Here is a 25,540-nt window from a genome sequence, read left to right on the forward strand (position 1 = left end):
TTTGTCTCCCGGCATCTATAAAAATTCCAGCTGAATCACAGCCAATGATGCAAGTTAGACAATGACATCATCTCACCAGATGAGCACCGCAGAAAAGCACGTAAAACAAAAACACTCCACCCTTTGTTGCATGCAAAAATTAAATAAATCACTGCAAAAACTCAGGAAGTACTATATTCAATAAATGTCAAATTTATTAGATTTCAGTAAAGAAACAAAATTCATCCAAGTATTATGAATCCACAGACGTTCGACGATGGAAGCAAAAGATAACTCCCAACTAAAAGTGTGCAAAGAAGTGTAAATAGGTGCTAATTGGAAATAAATGCTCAGCTTTTTTTTACAGGAGGCCGTTTTCTAAATGACAAAGCCTGGTAACTGCACACTGGCCTAATTACAGGGAGAGGAGTGTTCTGGTTTCAGCTTGCCTTTGCATACATGAATACAATAGAAGGTTAAGAGCACGGGGGTCACTGGGATCGTCCCTGCTGTTCCACTACAACCAATATGAAATGGGAATATTGCACACTTGACGACGATTGTAATGGATGCAATGGAAAATGTGATGAGAGCAGGATCGTCTTGGTCACACAAATGTTGCTTTAAATGCTTTAAATCGCCAAAGAATTGGGAATCCCGCTATTCAACCCACTCTAGTTTTCATACACACACTCTCACACACACACACACACAACCCAGAAACGGTATAGGAAACAGTACAGTCCTTTAAATGACACTGCAAAAATACATTGGTCATATTTGGGGTTATTAATAGCTACTGTAACTTCAATCATTAAAGTGTTTAGTGATAAATATCTGCCATAAAAAATACATTCCTCCCCACCCACCCCCCGTCTTTCGGTTCCAAACAGCGCCCCTGACCAGCAAATTATGCCACCGAGGACTTTTTTTTTTTTCTTCTTCTTCCAGGATGTAGTTGCAAAACGCCATTTCATAAAATGGAAATTTTCTGAAGCAATATGACTGCTTGGTAAGAAATCCTTATCATATATATATACGGCATATATAATACTTTGCTATCAGGTAACCATCTTTAGAAGATCAGAGGGGAAGTGTCACGGTGTTTTGAGCCTTAGTTGTCTTTCTTGTCAGGAGAATTTGGATAAGGTGCGTACGGAGGAGGCCGCTCCTTTGAGGGAATGAAACAAACCATACAATGTGTGATTTAGGCAGCAATAAGGGACAAAGTCACATGACACTTCCACACGCTTGGAACAAATAAGGAGGTACCGTGGGCTTACCGTGGGCATGTACACATTGTGCGGGTTGCTGGGATTGTAGTATGCGCTGTTTGCTGCCTCGGCTGCTTTGGCGTTACCCGGCCCTGCGGTCAAATAGAATACAGAGCAGCCATTAACAGTCCGCAGCCATCCATCACATGACACATGACATTATGTTTATAAACAGGTCTGACTGTTGTTCATCACGGTGAAGAGCTTAGTAGGTGAAGGATTCCTTTCCTTTCCATTTTCAGAGTAAGGTTTAATTTAGAGCAGTTTTTACCAATATTAGAGCCCTGTAGACATGAAATAACACCCCTACAGTAACCTTCAGACTCCTATTATTCTCTGCTAACATTAACATTGCGCAACACTAACATGAAGGCTACGGGATCACTTCAAGTGCATAAGAGACGGCCGCCACTCACAAAAAAGGCAAAAACATACCACTTCACGTGGAATGGTTATGCTAATTAGGCTATGATGTCTCTCCACCCACCCACCATTGCCACAAATAGATAACAGTCCTGTGGCAAACGCTTCCAACCCCCCAAGTAAACACCATCTGTCACAGCCCTAGGACGAACACTAAAATAGAGACGCCTAGCGACTGATACAGCACAGTCAAATTATTACAGCATATGAGAAATCATAAGCATCACTCTTTTTTTTTTCCTTCTTTTTTTAGGTGGCGTGATTTAAAGTGATTCACTTTGGGACAGACGGATCACATCTGACGGGTGCAGTGACGCAGACACGGATGAGGAAAAACTAACGAGAGGCAGAGGGGGCAGACCTGGAGGTGCTGGAGCTGTCCAGTTCTGAGGGGGTGGAGCCCAGTTTTGGGGCGGTCCGGGATACGGGGGAGGGGGAGCCATGTAGTCATATCCTAACGGGTACATTCCTGGAAAATAAAAAAAAATGTATTGAGTTTGTTATGATTGACAGGAAGAAGCCAAAGTACTGCCTTGTGCACCTGTGGCGGCTGTTGGATAAGGGTAGCCCATGTTGCCGGCGGCAGGGGGCGGAGGGGGCGGGTAGTACCCATTTTGCTGAGGAAGGGGCGCATACGGATAGCCTTGCGGAGCAGGCGGAGCATAGCCGTTCATCATTCCGGGTGAAGGGTAGCCGTGATGTGAAGAAGCGCCGTTGTGGGTGGGCGTCGCACGAGAAGCTGCAACCCAAGTGAGGCAAGACGCGTTTTGCAATCAATTGTGCCAAAACCCAACACTGCAATACCGGAAGCTAAATACGAAACCGTTGGTTGCCAGTTTGAAGAGATGCTGGCCCAGCTCGATGGCTCCTCCGTTCAGGAACGACAACTTGAAGTGTGCCTGACCCTCCCAGCCACCTGATAACAGAAGACAGAAAGTTGGTCCAACGTATCGCTCGCTGCGTTATGTCGTGAACGTGAAATCAAGCCACCTACCGCCCGGCTCGGCTGACACCGTCCCTTTAATGTAGTTGGCAGCAAAGACCGGCTGCTCAATGCTGCAGCCCTTCATCAGATAATAGGGGAACATGGCAGAACCCAGGCAATCCTTTGTACTACTGGACACAAACACCATCTAAACCGGCACCAAAAAAAAAAAAAGAGGACATGAAACCAGGTACAATTGTTACATTTGTAGGATACATGGTGGGCCGTACCCTGTATGCCGTCAGGTACACGGTGCCCTTCTTGGTCCCCTTCAGTAGGTCCGTCTTACAGGTGACATCACTGAATGACAGCTCCACGTTCTTACATTCCCTTAAAACACTGAGAAGGAAAAACAAATGGGAATTATTCACATCACGCCTCACTTCTACTCTTCTTCCAAGCTTAGCACAGCTTAGCAGTCATTTGCTATTTATATATAATAAACACAGCTGTCAGTCCGACTAGAATGATATCAAATCATAATAATTTTAGTTGCATAAAGTTGAAATTTGAAAGTTTTTTATGACACAAACAAAAGAATAAATAAAGTTGTCATTTTTGAAAAAGTTACTGTAAAGTTTAATATGAGAATAAAGTCATAATATCCTGGGAATAAATATTCTGTACTGGAATGGAAAAAATAGCTGTAGTTTATAATAATAAAGTCAAAATATTAAGAGGAAAGGGCTTATTCTTACACGCAGTTGCAATTTTACAAAAATAATATTATGAGGAGTCTGAACATTATGAGCAACAAGCACAACAAAAGCAAACTGTCATTTTTGGATAATTAATTTTTTTTTACATATTTTATGAATAAAGTATATTATGACTTTATTCACAAAAAAATTTAATTTTCCCAACTTAACTATCCAAAAATGACAACTATAAAACACATGCAAAGACTTCATATTAATAATAGCGGTTTAAACTGCTACCATCGATGAGAAAATATCAAAGTGGCCCTTGCATCCTTTCATTACGTCATTTAATTTTAGGGTTAGTGTTAGTAATCATTTATTACACTTATTATTTGCAAGCTTTACGTTATTAAGCCTACTAGTTACTTTAATGAGCTTCTAACAAGTATACGACGTAGCATGTTGACATGTCGATGACGATGTCAACATCCAGCCAAGCGAGTTACTTCCTGTTTGGAAAGTTAGCTTAGCAGCCACCAACCTGTAAAAGGGCATTTACAGGAGAAGGAACAGAGTCGGTCATTGTAATCGGCTCAATTTGGTCACCAGTTCGGTAAGAAGCATTTAGAAAGGAATCACATGAACACTGCCCGCGGGCACAGTGGCGTTTGCCAAGCTAACGCTAAAGTAGGCCACTAAGCTAGCAAGCCTGTTGACATGGCACTGGAAAGTACACACAGCCGACGGGCGAGGCCACGGTCCGCCGATTTGTTTGATTCCGCTACAAGTACCAGCCACCTACCTTTCTCCGTTGTTAATCAAAACCCGGCCGTTGTGAGAGTGATTTCTGTTAAACGCCATGGCTCCGGAAGCGTCCTGCGTTGGGCTCTGCTCGTGCGCAACTGACAGGAACGCTCCGAGGCGTCACAGGCGTGACGTCACGGCAGCAGCTGGGCTGCCTCGTCACTTCCTGTACAAAATAAAAGCTGTAAACAACTTACATAAAACGTCGTTTTGATTGACATTTCCATTATTCCAAGAAGTGAAAATGCCACGTATGATTTAGTGTTTTTTATATATGAGCCGCAAGGCTGAAAACAAATGAAATGACTGCTATGAATCATTTGTGGAAATTTAAAAGTGTATTGTTTGCTAGTGTGTACGTAAGTAAGTTCTAAATGTGTATCCTTTGACTCATTTCAGCCACCCAATTAAAGGCGTACTCACACTAAGACACTTTTAGGCTAACTTCTCTGAGCGCCAGTGTTAATCCGAAGTGGTCTGCAGCAGGCTTCTAACCAATTAACGCTAATTAATCTGTCACGTGACACCCGCCTGCTTCAACTTGAAGGCCCCACCGTGAGTCGACAGAGTAAAAACATCCCACCTACAAGGAGATGAATTGCAATTTTGCTCAATTTTCTTTAATTTCTTTTATTTTGATACTGAACGTTCCACACTGTCCGTGTTCGAAGAAGAGCTCGACACCGTCCCGGAGGCAAAAACTGGTCCTGCCGAGAGTCACCTGCTCTCACCGGGGAATGAAAGCCGTGTTCAGGTCCAAGGTCAAAAGTAATCCCAGAGTCAAAGGTGCGACTACAGGTCAACAGGTTCGATTTCTGTACACGGAAATGATGTGCCTGTTGCTGTCACGGCAGACGCGGCCGGGTCCACATTCGCGGTTCCTCGGTCTGAGGGCTCCTGCGGAGTCCAGGCGGGTCGACGGAACAACCAGAGCCTGGTGTTCTTCAGCCGATATGACAGCTGCTACGCTCAAGTCAAGGTAAAGCACTATCATTATGCACCGGAATTGAATTTCTTAAAGGTAGCAGCTGTAGCATTACACCATCAGTTGTGTGCTTTTTTTTTTTTTTTTTTTTAAACCTCCAGGGAAGCAAAGTGGTCGTCCCTCTGCAAGTGCAGCTGACAGGAAAAGATGGATGGTTCTGGGTAAATATCAGCTGTCCTCTAAGGTCATCCCGGGAGAGGACACGCCTCGCACCTCCACGTGAGTGCGGGCGATTTGGGTCATGAATCAGTTTGGCATAAAGCCGTTCCTTTGATTGACAGTCGCATGTGGACTGGAGAAGCCGTGGTGGAAACTTTGCTGAACTAAAACCATCTTCTTCTAGCATCTCCTGGAAACTGCGCGGTGCACCAAGAACTTCGGGTGAAATGTGGCCAACGCAGAACGTTGAGGGATTCTTGCGGCAATCTGGGTTGCTGTTTCGATCCAACCGACTCAACCTGCTTCTACAAACTCCACGGTAAGATTCTTAAGTCGAAATTTATGTCAAATTTGAACGCCACCTTCATTGAGTTCTGTGTCCAGCCTGCTCCCTGGATGGACACTTGGTGTTCTCGGTGAAGGCAACAGACGCAGACCCCCCCACGGACCCGAGAAGCCTCGTCGTCAAGGATCATCCGCGGTGCATCCCTGCCATGGCCACCGCGGACACCGCCGTCTTTAAGATTCCCGTCACGGACTGCGGGGTTACAGCAAAGGTCGTGCACACATGCTGACTCCCATTCCGTAAATCTGTCATGGCGTTCAATTACGTTAAGAGTCGGAACGTCCATTATGGTGGACGCCCATGCACAGTCGCTGATATGTTGCCATGAAAAGGAAACAGCAGTAAGACCCCAATTCCATAATGTTTTTAATACCGAGACGGGAGCTGAATTACAATAACTAAAACGGTCTGTATTATTGCAAATGCTGATCTGAAATTCAAGCTAGCAAGGAGGATTTGAAGCTCCGCTATGTCTATCATAGATCATGTACTCATTCATTTTCTAGTGTCGCAGGGGGTGCTGGAGCCTATCCCAGCTGTCTTCAGGGCGAGAGGCGGGCTCCACTCTGGGCTGGTGGCCAGCCAATCACAGGGCACATATAGACAAACAACCATTCACACTCTCATTCATACCTATGGACAATTTGGAGTCGCTAATTAACCTAGCATGTTTTTGGAATGTGGGAGGAAACCGGAGTACCCGGAGAAAACGCACGCAAACTCCACACAGATATGGCCGAGGGCGGAATCAAACTCGGGTCTCCTAGCTGTGTCACCTGTGCGCTAACCACTAGCCTGCCGGTGCTGAAACGTTTTGAAGTTTAAAAGTCTAAATACTCAGCGTTTATTGACAAACAGTACTAAACTTCTAAATAGGATTAGCATTATTAGAGCCCTCTAGACATGATATAACACCCCTATAGTTATCTTTTACACTCGCATTATCCGATATACGTAATATACATAATAATTGAAAATAAGACATAATCTTGACTCTCATTCACTCAGGTCTCTTAGCTGTGAGGTATACGCGCTACCCACTCAACCACCGTGCAGCCCTAGATCATATACTGTAATATATATTTTATTATTGACATAATAGTAAACATTGTGTGTTTACGTCCACACATACACATAAAAAAAATTGTACAGACATTTTCATGGGTGTATTAATGATCTCGGAAGCTAATCCCAGTGAAACGGGAACACCTCTGCAGGGTCAGATATTCCTTGTCGTAGCATAATTCCCACAGGAATGAATGCTTGTGTTTGATATCACATGACTCCCATTTTGCCTCTTAGGTGGACGGAGATGTCGTCATCTACGAGTTGGAGGTGGAGGAGTTGCATGAGCACCGTGCAGACAACAACCGCTCTCCATTTCGGTAATTGACGTTGCATTCTTCGCTTTCTGCCGAATCCGAGCTCGTGACCAATTGGATTCATTTTCTAGTCTGCGGATCGAGTGTGAATCCAAAGCTTCCAACGTCAGACGTGGAGTCAATTTCCCCTCCCGGCACACGGTGACCAACCCGCCGCCCGTGGTTGCTCTGGGATCCATCAAAGTGCAGATGAGAATGGCCACAGGTAATAAAACGTAGTGAGATCTGCTGGTCAGTTAAAAACCTTGAGACAATATTTGGGATGATTTGCTCCTCCTAGATGCGTCTTTTAAGTTTTTCTTTCCTGAGGACCAGCTGCCACTGATGATGCCACTGCGTAAGGCCGCATATGTGGAGGTCTCCATCGCCCAGCCGTCCCCGGACCCCACGCTTTCCCTGCACGTACGCGACTGCTTCGCTTACCCAGCATCCCGACATTCCGTGTGGACGCTTCTCTACAACGGGTAAGGCCGTGAGGTTTGGGGATGATTGGTGCACCGGAGCCGGCATCTTGACTTCTTCCTGGATAGATGCCCCAACCCGTTGGATGACTCCAGAAGTTCTGTTCCTGTGGACAAGCAAGGAAAAACACAATCCCGCTCCCAAGTCAGGAGATTTGATGTCAAGACCTTCGCCTTCTTGGAGCAAGGGGAGCCAAGTGTGGAGGAAGTAAGGCGGGGGGGGGGGAGGTGACACGATTAAAAATGTCTTTTTGATATCTCTGACGCTTTCATGGTGTATCTTCTCAGGTGTACTTCTATTGCTGGGTGGAAATCTGCACAGAAGAGGTTGACTGTGCACAACCGTGTGCCATCACTTGTGAGTACTGTACATCAAGCCCTCGTTTATTGCTGTCAATTTCTTTGTAATTCAAATACTTTAAAACTTAACCTTCTAAATCATGAAAATGACACCTATTGTCACCTTTGACACTTGCATTGCCCAATATGTAAAACGCATATTTATAGAAAACGACTGAGATTTAAGATATGCCTTTATTCGTCCCTCAGTGGGGAAATTTGTGGGGAGATTTATTATCATTGGGAGAATCGCATTAGCAGTGGTGCCTATTAGCTCACTAATGGAACATTACCGCCACCTAGCGACCGGTGTATAATACTACATATTACTAGCTTGCCTTTTTAAGTTTGACATGCGACCCTCCTGAGGAAAAAGCGGTAGAAAATGAATAAATTAATGCTTAGTACAGGCCTATTGAGAAATATTAATGCTAATTATAATTACACACAGTTCTTACGATCGATAGCCTGTGAAAATATTGACAATTATTGAAGATTGATTATTGAAAAAGTCGAACTAAGTTATCAATGGAACATTACCGCCACCTAGCGACCGGTGTATAATACTACATATTACTAGCTTACCTTTTTAAGTTTGACATGCGACCCTCGTGAGGAAAAAGCGGTAGAAAATGAATAAATTAATGCTTAGTACAGGCCTATTGAGTAATATTAATGCCAATTATAATTACACACAGTTATTACGATCGATAGCCTGTGAAAATATTGACAATTATTGAAAAAGCCGAACTAAGTCCATCTCAGGCAAACTCAATACTATAGGCGCTCACTGATTGGTTGTCGCCGCTGTCAATCACGTTAGCAAGACACTTCAGCCAATCGACGAGCTTGAGGGTGGTAGTAGTCCTTGACTACTGTTTTTAAATACTGTATAACATGTTTTTGGACGGTAAAACTGCAAGTTGCGGTCGTCCGTACTAACAGAATGTACCCCCCAGCACAGGAAGGGGGGAGACGAAGAAGAGAGGCTTTATTTAAAGCACACGCCTCCCAGCTGACCTCCGTAGGCCCTCTGCTGCTGGGTCAGAATAACACAGCACCTGAGGAGAATCCATGGATTCAGAAGAACGGTAAGTCTCCCTGAGGCCATAATTCAGTCCACTGTAGTCGTGCTGTGGGATTTTTTTTTTTTTAAGTGTTTCAGGTGACATTTATCCTGACTGGCACCGGGGCTGCTCTGATGATGGTGATGATGCTGATGTGTCTGAGGAACAGGAAGTGCCACAAGCCAGACGCAGCACGTCATTGTAATGCACGAGATGAAGATGCAATATCCTAATAAATATTTCACTTCATGCAGGTTTTGGTTTAGGGATTAAGTCTTAGCACGCTGAGCTACGGGCTAAGGGATTGAAAGCGTTCGGAATCAACCTTGAATAAGCACAACAATACCAGAACAATACACAAATACACCAGTACCAAAGTAAAAATCCACACTTTTGTATTTTTCTCTGTAACATCAACTGATAAAGTACATATGATGCTATGATGGCGTACTTTCCACTGGAATGCTTTAGAGACAAGAACTTGGAATTCCAAGTGGCATATTTCCTACTTCCCAGCAGTCCTGAATGCACCATGGAGCCTTGCAGAGCAGATTGATGACAAACTCATTGCAAGATTCTGTCCTGTCATGTGACCAGAATGAGCACGAGAATCCAGATGATCTTAATAAGGTCTGAATTTTCTTTGGGCCCTCAGGAGCGCTATTCTCTGTTTGTCCTCCTCAAACTTTTTCCTCAGCTCCGCAATATCTGAAATAAGAAGATTGAACAGTAAGTCAAAAGACGGATACATAATTATGATATTAAAGAATGTATAACCAACAACTAGATGTAGGTGTAAAGGCTTTACGCTCCAGCGTTAGTCACTAGGGCGGCCATCTTGGCTGCATCTTTAACTCTGTTGTACAATCATTCAGAGGGGGGTGAGCACGTGACTTGCAATTCACTGCTACAGCCACTAGGGGCAGCAAACATTTATCCACAGGTTAGTCCCAAGTTTTCACCTGTAGTCCTATATTTTTGGCTATTTCCCACATCTGGCAACCCTTGTCATTGGGTGAGGAATTATGCAAGTGCTCTTATTTGTGAATTTCTTAGTTAAAATGCTCCTCAATTTGCTCCGTTATTTATTTTGGCAGATTAAAATTGTGCTTCTGCTGGAGGGAGAAGCTGGAAATTGTTTTTTTTTCTTAATTGCTGTTAAAATAAGGTTAGACATTTTTTGGAGTGCACATCAAGCTATGCCAGAAGTTTTTGACGGGGGAGGAGCTGGCCGCTAGCAACGCTGAAGCATAAAGCCTTAAGAGGGCGGAGCCCCGTGAGGTTAGCAGCACTAGCCTTCAACAAAACTTGCAGCACAGTAAATAATGTAAAAACAATAATCCATCCTGAATGGAATTACAAGAGGCGAGCAGTGTGGATTATCTAGACGTGGCGCCATCTGGGACTGCTAGCATGGAGGACCAACTGGGCGATGGCGCCACAGGAGACCTGATGACCAGGCCTAAGACTGGACTGTTACTACGAATTAATCTGTTCCTATACAATGAATAATGGCTTACACATACCGTCTCGTATTGTCGTATGTTTGTATATGTATGTTAGTGTACCCATTTATGGTATTCATACCAGGGATCTACTGTAAACAATATTCCGAAAAGCCAACTTACGTTCTTTCTGGGTGTTCTTATGCTGCCAAGAATAAAAGTTCAGGAGCTCCTTCCTCTTCTTCTTCCTCATCTCCTTCCGTAGCGTCCGACTGTTAGCGGCCTCGCTATGGGGGCGGGCCTTGTTGCCCTTGGGACCCCTGGTGACTTTCACCCAGCCGTCCTCGTCCTCTTTTTGTTGCTCCAACTCTTTTCTCTGTCGCTCCTCTTCCTGGTAGAGATGAAGAGAACACAATGAGGCCAAGCAGTGGAGCGCTAATAAAGGCTTTAAAATAACAAAGGAATTGGACTTACTCTTGCTTTGCTTTTGTCAAAGCTCTTCATGAAGTCGTCGACTATTTGTTGTAGCTTGTCTGGCTGAACGAAGGAGTCCTTGTACTGCTGAATCCATTCTGCCGTGTCAGAAAAATGTCAATTTAATAAGAAAATACGAGGTAGCCAAAATACGAGGTAGTAATCAGTCGACTCACTCTGGACTCCGGTCTTCACGGTGTGTTGTGTGGAGCAGACAACCAAAGGCACGTTACTGGGGTGAGATTTAGCTGCAGCGATGCTGGAGCTGTTAAGGAACACGATGTAACCAACTTTGAAACACTGAAAAGACAAAAAAAAAAGGAAAGCAAGGATGAGAAGTTGTTTACAAGTAAAGTTGACAATACACAGTAGAATGCCGGTCTACCTGCTTCTGGGCTGGGGTGAAGTGTTTGGACGGTTTGGGACCAGAGTGGAACGCGCCTGGGTGCTCGCCCAACTCCACAGACTTCACAGGGCCAAACTGGGAGAAGAGCTGCTTGACCACATCCTGGAAGACATAATGAACTATTGATTACTTTATTATTTATGCAAAATATATTCACATGAAATAAAATCTCGGTAAGCGACGTGGTTGAAGCAATTTAAAGATGAAAACACACAATGGGTATAAAATGTACCTCGGAGCAGTACGGGGGGATGTTGAGGACAAACAACGTCTTGTCCAGCGGTCTGTGGGAACTCTTCTCTACCCGAACTTTGTGCTCTTTCACGTACAAGCTGTGTTGGGCTTTCGTGTCAGAGTAAAATTTCAAGGGCAACACTGCAACAATAACAATTGGAGACACATTTAAAATCCACAGTCAAAGCATTAGTGGCGTAGGTTCCGAGTCCTGGTGGACTCGCTCGGTAAAAGATTAAATATTTACAAATGTAGGCCATACAGAACATTGAGATCAATTTAAGTTGACAATGTACATAAATCATAAGATAATGACGAATTTCAGTGTGAAAATACCTGTGAAACCTTCTGGAATAACACACGCCTTGCTGTTAGCACGGCGAGACTTGGTCGGCGCCATCTTGCTTGTGACCTTTCACACCGGAAGTAAACTCAAATACCGAGTGCGGAAGTAAAATTCTACCGTCTTTTTTACAGTAGTAAAATACAATTATTTTTCCATTATAAATGTAACATGAACATCATATCAAATAATATATTTTTTCCAGCAGTTTACATTAAATATACTGTATCTGCATTGTTTACTTAAGAGCTCCGATATTGGTACATTGATATAAGACTTACGGGACTCATTCATTCATTCATTCCACTTTATGAAAACGGCCGGGAAGGTTGACTTAAATTACGTGGTGTCTTTGAATGCAACTCCATATTGCTCATAACCAAAGGTCTTTCAGATTTAAATGTTCAGTTTATTTGGAGGTGTTCATATATATATCTTCATGTCCTGTCATGGATATTTCTCTTCATAAGATACAGTAAAAATTTAATGTTGTGATTAATCACAATTAATTCATTGTAAAAATGCAATGATTTGACAGCCCTGCTATTTTTACTCATAACGCTGGCTTGTTTAATCAGAGCGGTTATGGTTTCCATCAGCCGATGTACTCTTTAATAGGTTGTAAATACTGTAATTTCCAGGGAAAAATAAGCTTTAGACAACTTCTACAAAGCTCCATTTTAATGATGACATTTGAAGGACAGATCTGACCTCTAGTCTGTTCCGACTAATCAAAGGAACAAAAAGTAATTTACAGTATAAAACAAAAGTTGAGTAACGTATGACAAAGGGGAGAACTAATTGAAGCCACAATCAAGATAATGAATGCCACACAATCAACGATTAAAATAACATCATGACTGCCTGGTAACTGCATCACGTCAACAGTACGTGTAGGATTCAGGGCTGACTTCATTTATCTTGAAAGAATCCCTGTCGGGTTTAGAGTTAGGAAGGCGAATCCTACATTTCTTGTAATAATGAAATAGTTTGGATTATTGTGTACACTCTATGACCTCCGCGTCGCTTTTATCGAGTCACAGACGGTAGAGACACGCCTGCCGATCTATCGTATTAAAAACACTCAATACAACCAAATTAGACGGCTTGCGGAAAAATTGCGGCAAAAAACATTTGAGTTGGTTTCTACTGGTCCAGTTTGCAAACTAACGTTGAATGAATGACAGCACGACAACCAAAACAGGATATGGCATATCCACGCATTCGCACTCTCAGAGTATAAACGATGAATATGTCAAATCATTTTACTATGAGCGTATGCCGCAAGCACTGAGATGAAAACCACGGAGGATGCAGTATTACGGTTAAGCACAACTGACTGGGACGAGACGCCGCTTAGATTTTGATGCGGAAGGCGGTGGCCTGCGAGCTGGCGGGCTCGGTGGTGGAGGTGGACTGCGCCGTGGACTTGAACAGAGCTTTGAGGATGGTCTGAGGATCGACTTCAGGAGTTGGCTGAGACGTTCGCTGACTGGCGGAGCGGGACAAGGAGGGCGGGAGGCCGTCCTTCTTCGCCCCGCTGCCTGCGCCCGGGGTGTCACTGAGCCGCCTGGAAGCACGAGGCCATATCACGTAAGTATTATCAGCAATTTAAAGAATGACGTTCACTGTGCTGACTTACAAGAGAATGGGCTGATCCGAAGTGATGACGTTTCCCTGAATATGGAGGTTACACTTCATGGGCTGACCTGCGTGTGTGGACGAGACACACAAACGCAACAATGGGATGGTAGCCTGAGAAAGCCCCCCCAACCCCCAAAATGGTTCCCCTTAATAAAACCACACGCTTGTCACAAACACTCACCATCCAAGCAGCGGTTGTTATACTTCCTGTACGCGCTCACGGCGTCCTCTTTGCGGACAAACACCACTTCGGCGACGCCCACCTTCACCAGGCGCGCTCGCTTCAAGGCACCGCACACACAGAACAGCTCCTGAGACGACAAGTGAGTCAGCGCATGTCCAACAGAAGACCGCCCGGATAGCAAACACAGGGATTAGCGTGGGCTACTCACCACGATGTCTTCCTCGGTCACGCGGGGATGCAGGTTGTTCACGGTTATTTTTGTTCCCTCCAAAGGGCTGAAAACAGGCTAGAAGTATACAATGTGTAATTAGTAAGGCCAATAATTAAAACAGCAGTAGAACATGTGTAGCTTTGGGCAAAAAAATGTGATACCAATATCATTTTTATGTCAATATTAGCCAAATTCTCCCACGTGTGATGCCGGGACAGCAACGATTTACCTGAGGGGCTGCAGGTGCGGCGCTGGGCTCGGCTGAGCTTTGCTGGAGAGCCCGAGAGACGGGCCTCAAGGCTCCGGCGGAGGGCCGAGGGGCGGCTGCGCCTGTGGTAGGCCGGGTGGGAGCAACCGGGACGGGAGGGCGAGGGGCTGAGTAGGCATCGTTTTTAACCACCTTGGTTATCGGGCCCGACATGGAAAACGGTGGAACTGTTGTACCATCCTGTAGGTAGGTAACAAGAGTGTAAAAGTGAATATAGGGGTGCTATATCATGTTCAGAGGGCTCTAATAATGTAAAAAGAAAATTGCACCGAGAACATCCTAGACATGTTTTCTAAGCTTTAACTACAAAAATATTCCATTTATAAATAAGAAATCCTACTTCACAGAAAATCACTTATGGTCAGGTCTGGAACTAATTAACTGCAAGTTAATTAGTGAAAAAAATGCACCGCTATTGAACGACAAGGTGAGTTTCTGAACTCACTCTGCAAGCCTTACCCGTGATTGTAGCATATTGTTAGAAGTAGTCAGTTTGAGTTGTTTACTGGGGGGGCAATCCTGATCATTTGGGACAGGCTGTGAGAGACAAAAAAGAACTTTTGAATACAATACACCCAATGAAATATGGAAAATTGCATCAGTAAATAAAATGTAAAAATTAGAACAGAGGAAAATCCATCAACCTGTGAGGGGAGACGCATTCTACCGAGAACTCCACCCGGAGTTTGCTGCAAAAATATATATATATATTTTTAGTTCTTTCATTTAACACGGTTACTTAAAAAAAATCATATTAATGTGGTGTTTGCCGTATTTTCTTCTCACCTGGATAGTCTTGGTTATTTTAAGAGGCAACATAGCCGTCGCCGGGGCTTGCGTCCCACCAATGCTCCTCTTCAGACTCAGCCTATCGCGAGCGTCTGTCACTCTGTTGTTAAGATGGCCCATTGCGCCATTTCTCCCGCTCAGTCCTTGTATGTTCGACGCAAACAGCCTTGCGTTCACACCTGCAAAGTTGTTGTTGGCTTGAATCTTGATCTGCGGCACAAGCGTGTGGCTCTGGAGTTGGTGGGTCACTGCTGTCTTTTGAGCCGTCTGTAAAGGGACCGTAAACACGCTCTGGCCTTGTTTACGCGAGTTGATCATCTGACGGGCGTCCTGGACGCCTCCGGCGCCACCCCTGCCGCGGATTTTAAAGCGAGCGTCTTTCTGAGCCAGCATTTCTCTGGCATCTTTCACTGGAAAACCTGAAAGAAGACAGTAATGTCAGCCTGAATGAATGAAAACGTCGTATGGCTACAATAACCTGGATATTCTCACCTGTTCCTCCACCAAGTCGCTGTCGGACATCATTGTTGCCAATCCTTTGACGAGCATCGAAAGTCTTGCCAATTCCCCCAGCACCCCGTCCAAACATGGTTCTGAGGTTAAGTCAGAATAGTTACAAGGAAGGCGAAAGGAATAAGTAAATAAAGTAATATCCAAAATACAACAAATGCATACAGACGGTTAAATGTTAACAAATGGCGGCAGTGGTGTTCACATTCTAGCAGCATAAACATGAATTAATAAAGAAAAAGTTAGCCGGGTATGTGCCGAGCTAACTGTACAAACTTTGTCGACGTTCTCGAATTCATCTTATTGTGTCGGCTACTTTGGTAATATCTTAAGTAAATTGCGGCATCATTTCATTCAATTCGAATCCGACTGCGCACATAAAACAAGGCGAAGTTCTGTGAGAGCTAGATGCTAATATTAGCCAATAAGACGCACGACAAAACTTGCAACCTACAGGTTAACACTTCCAAACAATGTATATTTGTCGTAGTTAAAATAGTTGCAACTTCTAAGGTATATCGTGTTTTTCTGGAAGAATAAACGAATTATATTCGGAACTAAACTGAACAACATACGAACGTGAAGGCCTAACATTAAGCTAATGCTAGTAAGTTTGTAGCGCAGGCTCCAAAAAGCTCATATTAACCAGTAAGCGCTCAACATGGCCTCATTATTCCATTAATATTTTACTACAATATGTATGTCTACAATTGTGGAACAATTACTCGTATCGTAATGTAGCCATCTTATTACCGTTTCGCAGGCACCTTAACGTTAATTCCGCGTTGCCGTATCACTTCATCCAAAGAGACGTCTGCCATTTTCTCTGTCTCTCCCGCACTGCGCATGCGTGTTTGACTACACTACGGACGCCCTGTTAGGTCAAATAAGAACGTCGATTACGATGTTCTGGTAGCTTTCTATGATATTAATAATTGTGTCCCGGTTAATAAATATTAATCGTCTACATATTAAACGTTGTTCAAATTAGCTCAAAACAAACAAGGTTAGTACATTAGCAAATTATAATCTGTTGTTCTTGAATCGTTTCGATGCCCTGCTACCCATGAGCCTTTGCGCGTACTATAACTAATGCACGAATAATTCACGTCATTCACGTGGTGATAAAACACAATTTATAAAGTATTATGGGTGATTAAACTCTGTTTTGTTTAAAATAAATTCTCTCAATAGTTTGTTGCGATGTGCCGTGATTGTCACATTTTCCACCCCTGACCGAGGTGGTACACTCGCTATTGTGATATCCGCGCTCGACGCTCAGCAAGGTATGCCTTAAACTGATGAGTAAGGAAAATAACGACTCGGGGTGACGCCCGTGTCCTCGTTCAAATTACGAGATGAATTTTTGAAAGGGGATAGGTCCGCCCGCTGGAGTGACTCGCCTACTTTGCGAGATGCTTCGCAGGAATAGGATCTTCCCTGGCCCCCTAAGTTGTTCAAATCAATTCAAAATGTCCTCCTAAGGTCTAATGGCCATGAAAACCGGTTCAAAGAACATTGTCGCTGGCTCGTGCAGTGAATTACCACCGAGGATGTATTATGATATCCCACCAGCAGAGGGCAGCAGCATCTCTTCACACAAAATCTGTCGGAGAATGGCTACCACACGCATATACGCAACAAACTACAACTCCCATAATGCACCACGTCATACTCAGAGCCCAGCAGGGTCGGTACCGGACTAGAGCAAGCACATCACCGCTGCCTCGCATCGTCGTTTACAAGAGAAATGGCAGCAGCCTTGTCCCGCGCCCTCAAACTACCAGGTAAAATTCCACACGAAATAATTCAGCGATTAAGTGAAAAAGATGATGATAATTATTCTGGACAATGTGGTCAAACTGTCGCATCTCACATTATTACATGCTTATGAAGCCTTTTTGATGGATCGTTCGTGGATGCGCCTTGTGGATGTGTTAGCATTGTTTGTCAGAAACGAGGCGACGTATTAAAGACGGAGAAACGTATTTTATATCTGCGTGGAAACGCTCGCTAATGTGTCTCATTGCAAACGTGTCTGCTGCCTGCTAGCAGGCTGCTAGCTAATGCATCCCCCCTTACTAGCAGGAGTGAGCATCATCTTAAATATAGCATCTCTGACAGACCTAGCAGTGTCAATCTGGAATAAAGCAATCGCTGTGACTGACTTATGTAAACATTGAATCTAGGGGGGATTTATTTACAAAGTGAAGAATTCTTCAATATTTTTGAATAGAAATACATTTAAAAACATACAAAAAATGTAAAATCGGGAAATTGTGAAAATGTGTCGGAGAGCTGATGATGACAGACCGGTAATTCACGCTACTTCATGCTACATGTGTGTGTGCAGGGAAGAAAGGCTCCGAGCTGGGCGAGTATGACCCGCTCACCCAAGCCGACAGCGAGGACGACAGCGAAGAAGACGACCTCGTCCTCAATTACCCCCGTAACGGTCTGGGCCGGGACACACACCTCGGCGGCGGCGGCGGCGGCTCCACGAAGCTGCGCGGAGGACGCTCCGGGCGACTGGTGGCGGCCGAAGATGAGGCGCAGGAGGAAGAGGACGAATGGAGAGAGCGGCTGCCCAGCAAATCCCAGCAGGACAGAGGCGACGTGAAGGGCGGGCAGTACTGGAGCCCGTCCAGGGAGGACAGAGGCCAACCGGGAGGATCCGGACTGAGAGTACATGGCACGGACGAGGAAGTGAAGAGGAGGAGGAGGAAGAATGCGGTGCGTGCTTCCTTTTTCCTGGTGCCTCTGGTGTGCGCCATGATGCTGGTGCTGCTCTGTGCTTTCCTCATTCCCTGTCAGAAGGGGGCGCTAGCGAAGAGGCCGCAATGGGAGAGAGCAACAGGAGATGCGGCGGGTAAGAAAATACTTAGCGAGTATTTCTACTGCATATGCTGCTATGTCGGTCATGTTTCCATCCAGGCGTGACTCCACCTGCTCTGGCATTATGGGATGTCGATGGTGACTCAGTGGACGACGTGTTGCTCAGTGTCACCGAGTGGACCAATGACACGCATGTCACTCAAGGAAACAAAAGTAGGCTGAATCCTGATACTTTTGACCCGCGTCTTCTTCTCAATGACCCGTGGTGTCATCGTACCAGTTCACAGTGCCGTGGTCCTGTCCGGCGCCACCGGCCAGGTGCTGTGGAGGAAAATCACCTGGGAGTCGGTCATGTACATCCAGTGCGGCCTGCAGCTCAGCGCCCAGCCGTCTCCTGTGTGTCTCCTCATTGGGAAGTCCATCGTCATGGCCGTAAACGGCACCACAGGTTCAAAGACTAAAAAAAAAAAAAAAAAAAACATTCTATAAGAACTTCATATTTGTTCCACGCTTATGTACAAAAAATTCCCTTGATAGGGAAGAACCTGTGGTCTGCCCTCCTGAAGAACATCGAATCCCAGGCGGTGTTACTCCCAGACCTCCAAGGAGACTCGATCCCGGACCTGCTCATAGCCACCCTGCCTGCAGATGAGGTGCACTGTATTCCATCGGTATCATAATCATAATTATATCATAATATCATAAAAAGCCTTCACCCACCATTATTACATTGCTAAATTTCATGCTAGTTTGTGATTACTTGCTAAATATTGTGCATCGTGTTGGGAGCGTGTACAGCAGGTTACCCAGCATGCATTGCGGTCTGCAGAAGGTGTCATTTTGCATGCATTTTAGTGCGTCACTGTCTATTTTGATTTGGTTGTGGTGCACAGATCAGGTTGGACAGCGTCTTCCATATGTGATAATCTTCTCCTTATTGTTTATTATTATTGTTTATTATTGCACCATGAGTGAGGTGAGTGTTCCTTTGGATGGTCTAATTCCCTGTTTACTAAACCAAACAGATGACTTCCTTATTGAAGCGATGATCTATTGCATCAACAATCTCTCCTGGTGTTCTCCTTCCAGACTCTGGATCTCTCCCTGACTTTAATCTCGGGGTTGACCGGAGCGACGCTGGGACAATCCGTGTCTTTTAACCTCACCGGACAAGGAAAACTGATCGGACCACTTCTGCACGAGACACAACAAAGGGCGGCGTACGTCCTGTTCGGCCTGGGTAAAGAGATGGAGATGTTCAAGCCGCTCCTGACGATGAATTCCACTGGTTGAACAGGAACGCTATGTCTGCTTCCTTAGGGAATGTTGTGGCCATCTCGCTGCGGGATCTCTACATCCGTGCAACCAGCAAGTTACCAATGGCTCAGACACTTAGACGGAAGGATCCGGGGTGGGAGGGGCTCAAGAAAACAAATTCCTCTTCCTTCGTACACATTTTCAGGTAGGTCACGCAAATAAACACGTGTAGTTTTGTTGATAGCGTCGTTATATTGGGGTAAGAATTGAATAGCATTGATCATGATCAATTCTATGATAAAGGAAAAATGTAACATATTTAATGTCACAATGCTATCAAATGAAAAACAAAGCCAGCCCAAACCTGCTGTCTTTGTCAATCATAGGGGATCCGAGCGGGTGGACTTCATGCTCCCCCTTGTGGCCGGTTTCGGCACCTGCTCCAACAACCTGGACACGGTTTCCAACCGGAACGCCAGCAAGAGTGACTGGCTGTTGGTGTACGGCTTCAGCAAAATCTCCATGCTCAGACAGAGGGATGTTCGAAAACAGTGGACCTTTAACTCCGCCCCCATCCACAGGTAGCGAGCTGTCAAAATTGACAAATTTAGAGTCTGACGTTTAAGATGTCTTCTTTTAATGTCTGACAGCCAACCAACACCGGGACACTTTAACGAGGACGGAATCCTTGATGTTTTCATTCAGCACTCGGCAAATGGAACCATGACGGTAATGCAAACGCCATCTCCTCCCTCGTGCGTCTTCATGGTGGACTCCACGTCATCTTATCTACTCGCTTAGGCGCTGGTTATTGACGGCGCAAACGGGCGCCCTCTCTGGACGGCGCAGTTTGTGTGCCCTCGTCTCGTTCTGGAAGCGGCAGCGGTCTCCACGACGACCGGCCTGTCCGCTTTTGTCTTCTGGGCCAGCGAGCCAATCGGAGCACAGAAGAATATCACCAAGGCAACTGTGAGTGTGCCGACTCTACTCGCACACCTACACCATCTCAGGAGCCTTTACATCATGTAACAATATCATCTCTGTTACATCATGTAACAATATCATGTCCGTTACATCATGTAACAATATCATCTCTGTTACATCATGTAACAATAGCACGTAACAATATCATGTCTGTTACATCATGTGACAATGTCATGTAACAATATCATGTCTGTTGCATCATGTAACTATATCATGTCTGTTACATCATGTAACAATATCACATAGCAATATCATGTCTGTTACATCATGTAACAATATCACGTAACAATATCATGTCTGTTACATCACGTAACAATATCATGTCTGTTACATCACGTAACAATATCATGTAAAACTATCATGTCTGTTACATCATGTAACAATATCATGTCTGTTACATCATGTAACAATATCACGTAGCAATATCATGTCTGTTACATCATGTAACAATATCGCGTAACAATATCATGTCTGTTACATCACGTAACAATATCATGTCTGTTACATCACGTAACAATATGATGTCTGTTACATCATGTAAAACTATCATGTCTGTTACATCATGTAACAATATCATGTCTGTTACATCATGTAACAATATCACATAGCAATATCATGTCTGTTACATCATGTAACAATATCGCGTAACAATATCATGTCTGTTACATCACATAACAATATGTCTGTTACATCACGTAACAATATGATGTCTGTTACATCATGTAACAATATCATGTCTGTTACATCATGTAACAATATCATGTCTGTCACATCATGTAACAATATCATGTCTGTTACATCATGTAACAATATCATGTCTGTTACATCATGTAACAATATCATGTAACAATATCATGTCTGTTACATCACGTAACAATATGTCTGTTACATCATGTAACAATATCATGTCTGTTACATCATGTAAAACGATCATGTCTGTTACATCATGTAACAATAGCATGTAACAATAGCATGTAACAATAGCATGTAACAATAGCATGTAACAATATTATGCCTGTTACATCATGTAACAATATCATGCAACAATATCATGGCTGTTACATCAACAACAATGTCACCTAAAAGGTGACTATAGGGCTGTTAGTTTTTATCTAGAGGGCTCTCTGACTGTCTGTGCTAACTTTCGGAGCATATTTTTGTGTAATTGTTTTTAACTGTCAACATCAATCACATACTGTAGATGGCTCCTGGTGTTACCGCGGCGGAGCCCGTGATCAGAAAGCTCTTCCTGCTGCACCCGACATATCCCAGAATCCTGCTGGAGCTCTCCAGCACCACCGACACCGTGGTCGCCGCAGCAGGTAACGCGTCTGAATCTACACGGCGCCGCATGAGGCAGGAATAGAAATATCTAAATGCTGCATAACCTCTCCTCACAGTGAGTTACGAGGGCCGTCTGAAAGACGCGTCCTACATCAGCGTATCCTCACGGCCGACGCCCGACTCTGAGCCCGCCGCTCGGATGGTGAAGAGCATGAGCCTGCGCGCCGCCATCGCTAAAGGACAAACGGTCACACTCGGGGAGGAGAGCAGGAGCGAGACGGCGCTTGACATCAACACGTTCTTCAGACGCTTGTTCTTCAAGCATCAGGTGGGGGGCACATAAAGCGGTCCGAAGAAGCTGGACACGGATTCCGGGTCTACAGTGTGTAGAAAAAACTAAGGTCGTTCATTAATTCCTTTTTTTTTTTTTTAGTAAGATGCTCTCCCAAGCACAGGAGCTACGACGGACCGCGCTGCACTGAAGATGTTTACATCTCATTAGTGGAATGAATCAGTATTTAACACCGCTTATCTGGGATTTTTTTATATTGTGAAGTTATTTATATTAATTTGACCAATATTTGTATTTATTTAAGTGACGTTTTAAGATGTTATTGAATGTTTAACGACAGCCTGGACATGCTGGCAGCACTTTGTTAGAAATGAGTTTACTTGGCTCATAGAATGCTTCCGTGGCCCGTGTGGTCAGGTCACATGATTAGGAGCCACTGACGAGTGTCATCTGTAAATATCCGTTGTTGTACAGTATTTATTGATTGGATGTACGTCATATCTTATTTTTTTCCTCACATGGCCGCACTCAAGTACAGTATAGGGCAACTTCCTCTGCCACAGACATCACACTATATTATTTCTACAGTATGGATTGTTTTTCTTGTAAATAATCACATTTTGCAGAGGCCCGGGGACTAAGTTAATATAAATGAATAAACTAGGCAGACAAGGCAGACAATAACTCAAAAGTATTGTTTTTCTTTTTTATAATATATACTGTAAATGTAAAAAATAAAAATTAAAAAACAAAAATAAATAAATATAAATGACTATTTTTCATAAAACTGTAAATGTGTACATAATTAGGTGCCTTAACTTCCGCCCACGCCCCAAAGCTGTTGAAGCAAGTACCGACCTTATAGCTTTGTCGCCGCTGGGTGTCGCTGTTTCCCGGTCTATTCCTGGTTGTTCCGCATTGCTGTCACGCCGCATCAAAGGCTGCCGTCATGGCGTCGGCGGTCGGTCGTCTTCACCGGGTTTCGGCGTTCACAAAGGTCCTCTCCTCTCGGCTGACCCCCTCCAAGACCGTGACAGCGTGCAGGACAGCTGTGTGCTCCTCCTCCGGGGCTATTCTGCCCAAACCCAAGAAGGTGAGTGATCATTTACGGCAGCTGCGGAAGCCGCCCCCCCAACTGCCGTACCGAAGATTTCCCCCAAAGACGACATGACAGGAAGAAACCAGTTTTTCCACTTAGTTTCCTATTTTCCCGACATGAACTAACCGGGGCGTGGGACGCCGGGGAGCAGACCACCTTCGGCCTTTTGCGGATTGCGGTGGTAGTGGTGCCCTTCTTGTATGTGGGGACTCAGATCAGCAAGAACTTTGCTGCTCTCCTGGAGGAACACGACATCTTCGTCCCTGAGGACGACGACGACGACGACTGAGGGACCATCGCCCGTGACAACAGGTACAGTATATGCCGACGCTGCGTTCAATGGTAGCTGGGAAATATCCATGTCTTCACATTCAAGGCTAACCAAATAAGTTTACATTAGTAATGCCATATATGTGTATATATTATATCTTCATGGTTTCCTTCACAGATTGTTTTGCTGACAAATCTGGTGAATTCTTCGCCGGACTTCCTTTGCGACCGTCTGGACAAGATTAAGGATTTTCACTGTCGTCGATGCAACTTGTATTATTATGAATTTGCATGCGGTACTAAAAGCAAGCGGTCCAAACATAGGAGGTCCAACCACACCTTGCGTGGAATGAACACCGAAGTCACTCACACTGTAAACAGATCACATGACGGACACACAATAGAAATAAATTAAACTGTCATAAAAAAAAATTGCAAGCTGTCACTGAGCAGATCCTTTAACACGTTCAAGGATACCATCAAGGGTGGTTGCAGAGTTGGAGCGAGTGTTGAGTAGCTTTCCTTTTCTTTGCCACACCACCATCGGGAGAGCAGGAGGAGCAAGGACGTCCTTCCTTAAAGTACTTAGGATTACTTATTTATGTACTTTTACATACCAAAACTAACTTTTAGTTTGGTTAATTAGGTCGTCACTATGTCATTTATGGAAGTGTGACCTGATTGACTTCAATTACAGTACTATCTTCAATTCATTTCTAACTCAATTTCAAGTAATAATAATAATAATAATAACCCAATAAAGCCTGTTTGATTGTTAATAACAAAGGCAAAAACCAGTGTGTAAATGTTATATGTGTATTTACAGTCAAAGGGAACATCAGGGTTCAGGGTTCATGACCTCGGTAGAATTTAGACAGGAAATCAGCAGCACGCGGTTCCTCGGACTCGGAGAAATAGCGCATAATGTGCGTCTTTTGCTTCCACACGTGGATTGTCTCCTGGAGCTCCAGTTTCCCCTGCAGGACAGAAAATGTTTAAATGTGCAACCCGCCAAATGCACGGCGCATATTAAAAAAGGTACCTTGATGACCAACATGTCCATGAGACGGGGGTCAGTGACATGCTTGTTTTTGTTGAACATTTCCCTCACTTTGTCTCGTCCTTGTTGCACTGTGATATCCAGCTGAAACATTGCCACTGTGGAGATGAAGATGAACAATCACAAAACCATGTGACGTCATACACAGGCACATTATGTTTGCTGTCAGCAAATGATGCCGATTTGGTAAAGTTTAGCTACTAGCTATTATTGAATATCTTGCCTAAAATGACCACACAATGACTCAAAACTGTTTACATACATAATTAAAACACATTTAACTGCTTTAAGAAAGGCTGTAGCGTATTTGGATAGTACAGTATTGCCAACTGCTAGCTTGTCGATAAGCTAAAAAGATACGACCTTGACAGCTTCTGCCTTAAAACCAGACAAGGTTGGACCGCTGTACCTGCGTTCGGGACTTCTCGGTACCAGGCCCGGTAGAGCTCACGGACCCTCCGTTTAGCTTCGTCAAAATCCCGGCTAAAAATGGGCTTGACGACTTTCGATGCTCCAGTCGCAGCTCGAGCCGCCGCTGTGGACGCCATGACTGCTGCTGTTATCCCGCCGTTTCCGGTGTTTCTTCTTCGAAATTTATTTTTATGTTGACAAACCGCGTGACGCCATCTGGAGGACAGAAGCCTTTAGGTCACCCACTTCCGCTTCAAGGCTATTATTTATAGCAAATTTCTTCATGTGTATGTATTTAGATAAAGTATTAATTTATATCATTCATTTAGATAAACGCAAAGTTAAATATAGGTGCTTCAGTTAAAACTTTATTGATAGCAAAAATGTGTATAATTTACATTATACAGGAAAATACAGTATATTAATTCTTTTTCAAAAGGCAGGTAAGTAAGTGATGTTACCACTTTATCAATAACAAATTGGCTCATTTATGCAACACCTGTCAAATGTTGAACTGACAGCACAATTATGCCAGCAATAAGAAGGGGGGGAAAAAGTCCTGGTTAAAAAAAACATTCATTTTTAACTGAGGTGCGGTACATGCTGGACTGGTCTCCAACCACAGAGCACATACGGACAAATAAGCATTAATACAGACGTGCATGTTCTTTAAGGAGGTAACCGGAGTACCCAGA

General features: G+C 44.2%; 7 protein-coding genes, 1 long non-coding RNA gene and 1 other non-coding gene across 10 annotated transcripts; 4 read left to right on the forward strand and 5 right to left on the reverse strand.

The window, feature by feature from the left end:
* Positions 1-169: 169 nt before the first annotated feature.
* Positions 170-4,261, reverse strand: wbp2nl (WBP2 N-terminal like). The gene is made up of 8 exons (XM_058050311.2): positions 4,105-4,261; positions 2,892-3,000; positions 2,671-2,809; positions 2,500-2,592; positions 2,218-2,415; positions 2,038-2,145; positions 1,263-1,345; positions 170-1,150 (listed from the first exon to the last, which is right to left on the reverse strand). Exons 1-8 carry the CDS (start codon positions 4,161-4,163, stop codon positions 1,094-1,096), a joined length of 846 nt encoding a protein of 281 aa, XP_057906294.2. The 5' UTR covers positions 4,164-4,261; the 3' UTR covers positions 170-1,093.
* Positions 4,262-4,540: 279 nt separating this feature from the next.
* On the forward strand, positions 4,541-9,733 carry LOC131103270 (zona pellucida sperm-binding protein 4-like). Its single transcript, XM_078797118.1, has 12 exons — positions 4,541-4,892; positions 4,961-5,085; positions 5,193-5,310; positions 5,435-5,569; positions 5,635-5,807; positions 6,899-6,981; positions 7,050-7,183; positions 7,259-7,442; positions 7,509-7,647; positions 7,728-7,797; positions 8,738-8,869; positions 8,936-9,733. The coding sequence occupies exons 1-12, from the start codon at positions 4,700-4,702 to the stop codon at positions 9,076-9,078; spliced, it is 1,629 nt and encodes a 542-aa protein (XP_078653244.1). The 5' UTR covers positions 4,541-4,699; the 3' UTR covers positions 9,079-9,733.
* rrp7a (ribosomal RNA processing 7 homolog A) lies at positions 9,216-11,869 on the reverse strand. The gene is made up of 7 exons (XM_058049390.2): positions 11,741-11,869; positions 11,403-11,545; positions 11,150-11,272; positions 10,941-11,064; positions 10,765-10,862; positions 10,474-10,681; positions 9,216-9,553 (listed from the first exon to the last, which is right to left on the reverse strand). The coding sequence occupies exons 1-7, from the start codon at positions 11,802-11,804 to the stop codon at positions 9,468-9,470; spliced, it is 846 nt and encodes a 281-aa protein (XP_057905373.2). The 5' UTR covers positions 11,805-11,869; the 3' UTR covers positions 9,216-9,467.
* Positions 11,870-12,653: 784 nt separating this feature from the next.
* On the reverse strand, positions 12,654-16,235 carry poldip3 (polymerase (DNA-directed), delta interacting protein 3). The gene is made up of 10 exons (XM_058049468.2): positions 16,107-16,235; positions 15,336-15,436; positions 14,841-15,262; positions 14,699-14,743; positions 14,514-14,591; positions 14,016-14,234; positions 13,784-13,861; positions 13,573-13,702; positions 13,390-13,456; positions 12,654-13,317 (listed from the first exon to the last, which is right to left on the reverse strand). The coding sequence occupies exons 1-10, from the start codon at positions 16,199-16,201 to the stop codon at positions 13,104-13,106; spliced, it is 1,449 nt and encodes a 482-aa protein (XP_057905451.2). The 5' UTR covers positions 16,202-16,235; the 3' UTR covers positions 12,654-13,103.
* Positions 16,236-16,641: 406 nt separating this feature from the next.
* On the forward strand, positions 16,642-16,795 carry LOC131103877 (U12 minor spliceosomal RNA). The gene has a single exon (XR_009119713.1). It is a non-coding gene; the product is annotated as a U12 minor spliceosomal RNA (small nuclear RNA).
* A 231-nt stretch (positions 16,796-17,026) lies between these two features.
* fam234b (family with sequence similarity 234 member B) lies at positions 17,027-22,708 on the forward strand. Of its 2 annotated transcripts, XM_058049464.2 has the most exons (13): positions 17,027-17,140; positions 17,707-18,222; positions 18,288-18,401; positions 18,469-18,636; positions 18,726-18,841; positions 19,278-19,428; positions 19,509-19,650; positions 19,832-20,026; positions 20,096-20,174; positions 20,247-20,414; positions 21,631-21,751; positions 21,830-22,041; positions 22,147-22,708. In XM_058049464.2, the coding sequence occupies exons 1-13, from the start codon at positions 17,104-17,106 to the stop codon at positions 22,147-22,149; spliced, it is 2,022 nt and encodes a 673-aa protein (XP_057905447.2). In that variant the 5' UTR covers positions 17,027-17,103; the 3' UTR covers positions 22,150-22,708. The 2 variants fall into 2 exon arrangements, with proteins under 2 accessions (XP_057905447.2, XP_057905446.2); XM_058049463.2 differs by lacking the exon at positions 22,147-22,708 and having other exon boundaries at positions 21,830-22,105.
* On the reverse strand, positions 17,348-23,226 carry LOC144901865 (uncharacterized). The gene is made up of 3 exons (XR_013629989.1): positions 22,864-23,226; positions 18,734-18,830; positions 17,348-18,645 (listed from the first exon to the last, which is right to left on the reverse strand). It is a non-coding gene; the product is annotated as an uncharacterized LOC144901865 (long non-coding RNA).
* smdt1a (single-pass membrane protein with aspartate-rich tail 1a) lies at positions 22,911-24,556 on the forward strand. Its single transcript, XM_058049470.2, has 3 exons — positions 22,911-23,098; positions 23,256-23,416; positions 23,553-24,556. Exons 1-2 carry the CDS (start codon positions 22,955-22,957, stop codon positions 23,391-23,393), a joined length of 282 nt encoding a protein of 93 aa, XP_057905453.2. The 5' UTR covers positions 22,911-22,954; the 3' UTR covers positions 23,394-23,416; positions 23,553-24,556.
* On the reverse strand, positions 24,177-25,029 carry ndufa6 (NADH:ubiquinone oxidoreductase subunit A6). Its single transcript, XM_058049469.2, has 3 exons — positions 24,844-25,029; positions 24,417-24,532; positions 24,177-24,351 (listed from the first exon to the last, which is right to left on the reverse strand). The coding sequence occupies exons 1-3, from the start codon at positions 24,980-24,982 to the stop codon at positions 24,220-24,222; spliced, it is 387 nt and encodes a 128-aa protein (XP_057905452.2). The 5' UTR covers positions 24,983-25,029; the 3' UTR covers positions 24,177-24,219.
* Positions 25,030-25,540: the final 511 nt, after the last annotated feature.

The sequence above is a fragment of the Doryrhamphus excisus genome, linkage group LG16 (assembly GCF_037039965.1).
Source record: "Doryrhamphus excisus strain RoL-2023G ecotype Guam linkage group LG16, RoL_Dexc_Guam_v1.1, whole genome shotgun sequence".
Lineage (NCBI taxonomy): Eukaryota > Metazoa > Chordata > Actinopteri > Syngnathiformes > Syngnathidae > Doryrhamphus > Doryrhamphus excisus.